The sequence below is a fragment of the Colobus angolensis genome, unplaced genomic scaffold (assembly GCF_000951035.1).
Source record: "Colobus angolensis palliatus isolate OR3802 unplaced genomic scaffold, Cang.pa_1.0 Scaffold88, whole genome shotgun sequence".
In the NCBI taxonomy this organism is placed as follows: domain Eukaryota; kingdom Metazoa; phylum Chordata; class Mammalia; order Primates; family Cercopithecidae; genus Colobus; species Colobus angolensis.
In genome coordinates, this window is record NW_012122709.1 from 6,418,545 (window position 1) to 6,425,498 (window position 6,954).

The following is a 6,954-nucleotide window of genomic DNA, read 5'->3' on the forward strand; positions in this document are numbered from 1 at the left end:
GAGCTTGCAATGAGCCAAGATCACACTGCTGCACTCCAGCCTGGGCAATAGAGCAAGACACAGTCATATATATATACATATTAGAAAAAAACTTAAAGAATTAACTTGGAAGAGGACTCTGAACTCTGAACTCTGGGTGAGAACTTGAGCACTCACCCAGCCAATGCCTCGACTTTACTGTGGTTATGTCCTAAGCATAGAACTCAGCTGAACTTGCTTGGACTTATGACCTATAGAACCACAAGCTAATATATGGGTATTGTGGTAATTTGTTATGCAGGAATAGAAACTAATGCAACTTTAAAATATTCCATTGATCATAGCATTCACAATATCATTTGCATAATATTGTTTTCCCTAATTGATAACTATATGAACAATTCATACTCACCAAGTCCAAAGTCCTTAAATATCATTTCTATGGCTTCTTTGGTTTCCTTGTAAACTGGAAAAATCAAAGCCTCATTTCTCGCCTGCGTTTATTTAAATGAGAGCTCAAAAAAATGAATTGTTAGACAAAAGGAACATGAGCATTTCAGTGGCCTGGATTCATGTTGTCAAGATTACTTTCCAGTATGACTATGTCTGTTCAAATTCCACCTCAAATGTTCATTTTATAAATTAGAATGAAAAAGCACTCCTACCTCACCCAAAGAGAATTTGGTTTAATCCTTGACTCTAAAAAAAAATATGTAGCATATGACTGACCATATAACTATGTTAACTTGGAGCGGCCCTCACTTTTGATGTCCCACTAACCTGCAATCTGAGCTTCCGCTCTCTGATCAGCTTCCGCTCGCTGAGCTACCTCTCATGTGGAGGTAGCCACACACAGTGATGTACTCTCTAAACCTAGCTGACTGCAAGTTGTAGCATTTAACAGACTTCATTAAAAGATTTGAAGAGAACATAAGGGAATTATAAAGCAGGAAAGGAAAATCTTCACATTTACTGTAAATTTTTATTGTACTTAATGCCTACTGACTACATCTTTTCATGGGAATCTCCTACTGGCTCTCCTGCCTCACCCAGATTTGCTACCAAATTGCTTATGTTCATTCTTCTTTCCCATCTTCTACAGACTCCCCTCATTATGTTCATGCTCCCCAAGTCTAAAGCCCCTAAACTTCACTTCTAGCCTGAGTTATAAACCTCCGAAATACGTTAAGATTATATTTATTTATCGAGGATGCACATAATGAAGAGAGCCTTTCATAATTAATCAGCATACTTAACATCTCACTCTGAAGCATTTGCATTTGGATTTCCAAAGTTCAGAGTCCCCGCAAAGGAAATGAGTATCACCACAGGGATCCTTCCAGAGCAACAATCCACCCCAACGAACGACAAACTCCATCTAATAGCTTTAGACCCACAAGATACAAATAGTGGTCAGGATTTCACCTTCCACAAACCAAGGGTAGAGAAATACTGAGTTCCAGTTCCAGGGATCTTACCACATAATACTTAGTGAAAATTCAAGACTGGAACTGAAATAACTAAACTTAAATAGATCTTACTGTGTGCCACTACTTCTCTGAGTAACACTAGATATAACTATAGATATAGATATAGATGATATAGATAGAGAGTCATAACTCACAACAGCCTTGTGAGGTAGATACTCTTATTATTCTCACTTTATAGATAAAGAAATAAACCAAAGGAAAAAAAAATAGTGACTGACTTAATTAAGACAACCCAACTAGAAAGTAGCAAACTCAGATCAACGCAGTCTGGTTCCAAAGTCCTCAGTCTTAACTTACAGCAGGCACACACTCAGGAAATATAACTTCTTGCTGCTGTGGTTGCCTTTTGAATTTTGTTGCAGCTGAAGAGACCTCATAGTCACCGTGTCTCTCACAGCACAGAGGTAAGAGGCAGAGTCTTTCATCTGGAGTTCCTTCAAAAGGAGGTAACTGTACCCTTTCGAGTTACTAAGGAATGAAGAAAAACGACCTTTCTCCTCCAAACCATCCAGAACATTGTAAGAGAGAAATGTGGGTGCTTCGCCATCATGTTGCTGGTACCAGGACAGCCCGTTGAACCCAGATGTCTGGTACGTGCAGTTGATCTGGACAATGGCTCCTTCCATAGCTGTCATCTCAGTGGGCTGGTCAATGTTTTGTCCTGTAGTGCCTAAGACAAGACACATGACTGTTACTAGGGCAGGGCTCCTGGAGGCCTCATTATTATTAAAAATGATGTATCCATGTGGTCACAAAACAACTGCCATTAAGGGGAGATTCTTAGGAATAAATGGCAGCAAAGTAGCAGCAGCAGTAGTTATTATCTGATATCCAATAACAATTAGCACCACATAAAGAAAATATCTATTAAGAAATACTCTTTTGTTACAAGTGTCAGAAATGGCAATCGTTTAGCTGAAAGAAAATTGTTTTGAAAACTCCCAGCAGCATTTGCTATTAGATTGAGACTTACCTCCCATCTTCATGGAGACATAAAGAAGGAAAGCTCCCCACATCTGCTGCAGGACACCACGAGCCTGGCACTGCATCCCCGGTTCCTGAGCCACTGGAGTCTGCAGAAGGTAGACACTTCATGTGGGTGAGGGAAGGAAGCTCAGTCTGGATGCAAAACCCAGTAGAATTACAAGGGGAGGAGCCCCTTTCTTGAAGGGATGACTCTCAGCTTTCTTCTACAGGAGCAGTTATAGGTTCTCTTACTACAGAAGTGTCTTCACATGAACATTTCCTACACACACACAAGTTTTAATCCAAGTGGTTCTGGTAAAGTTGAAAAAGCATAATGTATAAAGAACAAAGAAGGCAAATGGGAATAACATAAGGCCAAGTATTCAATTTTCCCATAAGTGTTTCTCTTCTCAAGATGGGAAAAAATGGAAATAAGGGTGCAATTAGAGGTGGTGTGTGTATGTGTGTGTGTCTGTGTGTGTTGGTGGTAGTGGTGGTGGTGTTTGTGACAATAAGGGAGAGACAGAGTTTTCAACCATCTAAATTTATTCCCCAACAGATGATCAGATATTAAAGTTCAAAAGAAACATAATTTGTGTGTCTGTATGTGCATGTATATATAGGAACATATAGGAAGAAATGAGAAAAAAGCTATTAACATTAGACACTGCCGGGCATGGTGGCTTATGTTTGTAATCCCAACATTTTGGGAAGCTGAGGCAGGTGGATCACCTAAGGTCAGGAGTTTGAGACCAGCCTGACCAACATGGTGAAACCCCATGTCTTTTAAGAAAACAAAATTAGCCGGGCACGGTGGCACATGCCTGTAATCCCAGCTACTCGGGAGGCTGAGGCAGGAGAATCACTTGAACCTGGGAGGCAGAGGTTGCAGTGAGCTGAGATCACACCATTGTACTCCAGCCTGGGTGACAAGAGCGAAACCCCGTCTGAAAAAAAAAAAAATCAGTTACTCAGAGGAGTGAAATTAAAAGAAAATGGTGAAAATGTTAATTTTTTCTTATATATCTCTGTTTCGTTTGACTTGGAATTTGTTACATAATAAACTGAGAATGTGGAAGAAGGAATAATAAAGGAAGGAGGAAGACTAGGTGTAAAACAGGAAGGAAAAGAGGGAGGAAGAAAGAAACCTATATTTCAAACTATTTCCCATGTGTTACAAAAGGAAGTTAACTCTTTTTGATACATAGTTTTCCCAAACTAATGAATGCCTCACATATAATATCTTTACCAAAGTAATTTATATCCCTCATGATCTCTCTGGATTTATTTCTATTTACTCCATATAGCAACCATACTTTGTTTCAATAAAGATGATACTGTCATCTTGTGGTGAAATGTAGCAGTGCAACTTCACACACACACACACACACACACACACACACACACACACACGCCTAAAGTTTTCTCACTTTAGAATTAAAAAGAAACTTAGAAATCATCCAGTCTTTGTCCAGCTCCATCATTTTACAAGGGAAGTTCTTGAAACTCTTGAAGCTTTTATCACACTGGAGGCTTCATATCTTCATTTATAGTCAATTTCCCAGTGTTATCTAGATTAACATGAATTTTTGTTTTGTTTTGTTTTTTTGAGACAGGGTCTCTCTCAGTCACCCATGCTGGAGTGCAGTGGCAGGTTCATGACTTACTGCAGCCTCAACCTTCTGAGCTCAAGCAATCCTTCTGCCTCTACCTCTCAAGCAGCTAGGAATACAGGCCACCAGCTAATTTTTTGTATTTTATTGTGAGATGAGGTCTCGCTATGTTGTGCAGGCTGGTCTTGAACTCCTGGCCTCAAGCGATCCTCCTGCCTCGGCCTCCCAAATTGTTGGGATTACAGGCATGAGCCACGGTGCCCTGCCCAACATTAAATATGAAAAATGAATAAATGGATTTCCAAAGCTACTTGCCCTGGTATGTGCAGGTCAATTGAGGATCAATTTGACGTCAGATCTACTCCAGGTAAAATTTTAAACATTAGATTTATATTTGAAACCACAGCTTTTTTTTGCTGCCCACAGCATTTAACATGTGTGGCAGTTTCGACTATTAGTTTTTTCAGAAGTACACATTGAGAAATTATTACATGCCAGGCACTGTGCTAATAGAGCTGGAGATTGAAAGCTAAGCAAAGCCCATATTCTAGTGAAGGGAGACAAGCAGGAAACAAACAAGTAAATACAGTATGTCAAATGCTGGCAAGTGCTGAGAGAAAAATAAAATGGGAAAGGGAAAGGAGAGAGTCAACAGAAATCTCTCTGATTAGGTGATGCCTGAACAGAAACCTGAATATGATGGTGGAATCCTGATGAGTATATGGGGAGGGAAGGGGATCAGTTGGGACTTTATAACACCCCTAAGAAATTAGAGGTCATCCATGGCCGGGCGCGGTGGCTCAAGCCTGTAATCCCAGCACTTTGGGAGGCCGGACGGGCGGATCACGAGGTCAGGAGATCCAGACCATCCTGGCTAACGCAGTGAAACCGCGTCTCTACTAAAAAATACAAAAAAAACTAGCTGGGCGAGGTGGTGGGCGCCTGTAGTCCCAGCTACTCAGGAGGCTGAGACAGGAGAATGGCGTAAAAACCCGGGAGGCGGAGCTTGCAGTGAGCTGAGATCCGGCCACTGCACTCCAGCCCGGGCGACAGAGTGAGACTCCGTCTCAAAAAAAAAAAAAAAAAAAAGAAAAAAAGAAATTAGAGGTCATCCAAATAACATGCAAACGAGGTTATTCCCCACAGTTCCCTTTCCAGGGATCCTACTAGAAACATTTCCAGCTCTCTCTCAAAACAAAATAATGAGGATTTGGGGAGGAAAGATCTCATTAGGGACATATTCCAGAGTAGAGATTCCCTCGAGGATAGAATTTTTCTTCAAATCTCTTGGCAGTGTCTTTTTTTCTTTTAATCCAAAAAAGCAACAGCTGATGGAAACTGATATAAAATATAACTGAATATATACAGAAGTCACACTTGTCCACGGACCCCAAAAGGCAGGTGCTCTGACAGATTCTGAACACTTATTTGCTGGGTCAAACCCCTAAAAAAAATTATAAAGCCTTTCCAAAACAGGTGTGGGAGCCCTTCATAGTAGGCTAGACTGAATCTCTGAAAACCATCTCTCCATCCGCTGGACCGTTGCACTCAAGGACAGCCAGCCTCCTCCACAATTGTGCAGCTCTGTACATGTGAGTCTAAAAGAATGGAAAAAGCAGCCCTGACACCATCTATGTTCAAAACAAGGCTGCAGACTAATTTTGGAACTTTAAGACTTTCCGTTATTTTGTCCGAGTGTTAATTTAATCCATCTCCTTTCTCCATCTGTTTCCTCAACTCCTTCCCAAACTGCTAGAATTAAGTTCCTTCTTTTCCAATTTGGGGAAACTTTTTGTGTTGAGAAAACGACTCAAAAAAAAATTACAACACTATTTTCTTTTCATGTTCTCCTTTTATTAGGGCAGTGATAAAAGGCAGAGTTGGGCAGCAATAAAGTCATAGGGGTTATAAAGAGCATTCTTCAGTGATTGTGCAAACACAAAGAAAGGCTGGATTCATAGCCTTTCCCTTCTCCAATGAAGAGGGCACGAAGTACTTTTTCTAAAGCAAGCTCTTTTTTTAACCTCTGGTGATAGAAAAGAATGTCCTCTTGTGAATTCGATAAAATATATCTAGGCCACCTCAAATTCTATCTGTTTCCTCTACTCTGCCCTAGCTCTACCAGGATGTCTAACTCTGAATGAAGGATGACAGAAGGTGAAACTTCTTTTTGGAAGCAGATGTGGGTTGAGTCTTGTCACAGGGGTAAACAGGAGTCCTTTGATCCTAATGTGTCCAACGCAATGCTGGACCAGCCTTCACTCCTCATCTTCAAGATTTCATAACCGTTGCATAGTAGTCCAGATCCCAAAGGTCACTGTAGAAATCTAAAGTTTCAAAAGGCTTGTCCTCCTCGGCGCCTCTCTAAATACATGGCAAGAAATGTGTTCACATCAAACTAGCTTGATTTGCGGCAGGGTAGGGGCATAGAAAGCAGCTTATCCTGTGATCCCATAATGCCATAGAGGTCCCTTGAAGGTGTTCTTGACCCTCCCTGTTCTTACCTTCTCAGTGCTACTCTTTCACCCCATTCCCAAAGTCTCTTCCTAGAGTTTCCAGGATAATTGCTTTGTAAAAATATGCTGTTTATTCTCTGATGTCACTGGGCTCTTATTTTCAGATGCTTTTTATATTGAACTTTAACTTTTTGTTATTTTCACGTGTTTTGATTATTTAAATTCTGACCTATCCAGTTGGAGAATATCCAATACAGTCTAAAACTTGGGAAATTTTAGAATATTTTGGTTATCTAATTAGCCAGAGTAGATATACTAAAATTGTATTTAACTTTCCTTATCTTAAATATCCTAAGTTTCAAAAGCTAAAAAAGAGGAACAGACCTAAAATAAAATGACACAAATCTGGAAGATAAGGGAGAGGGACAAGACGATACACAAATGTGGCCT

At 40.3% G+C, this 6,954-nt stretch overlaps 1 gene segment (V, D, J or C); it reads right to left on the reverse strand.

Annotated features, from left to right (window-relative positions):
• The window catches only part of LOC105503813, a 908,479-nt gene extending 905,894 nt beyond the window's left edge, over positions 1-2,585 (reverse strand). The window contains 2 exon segments of the C gene segment in view: positions 1,865-2,139; positions 2,443-2,585. Coding sequence covers positions 1,865-2,139; positions 2,443-2,518 — 351 coding nt within the window.
• Positions 2,586-6,954: the final 4,369 nt, after the last annotated feature.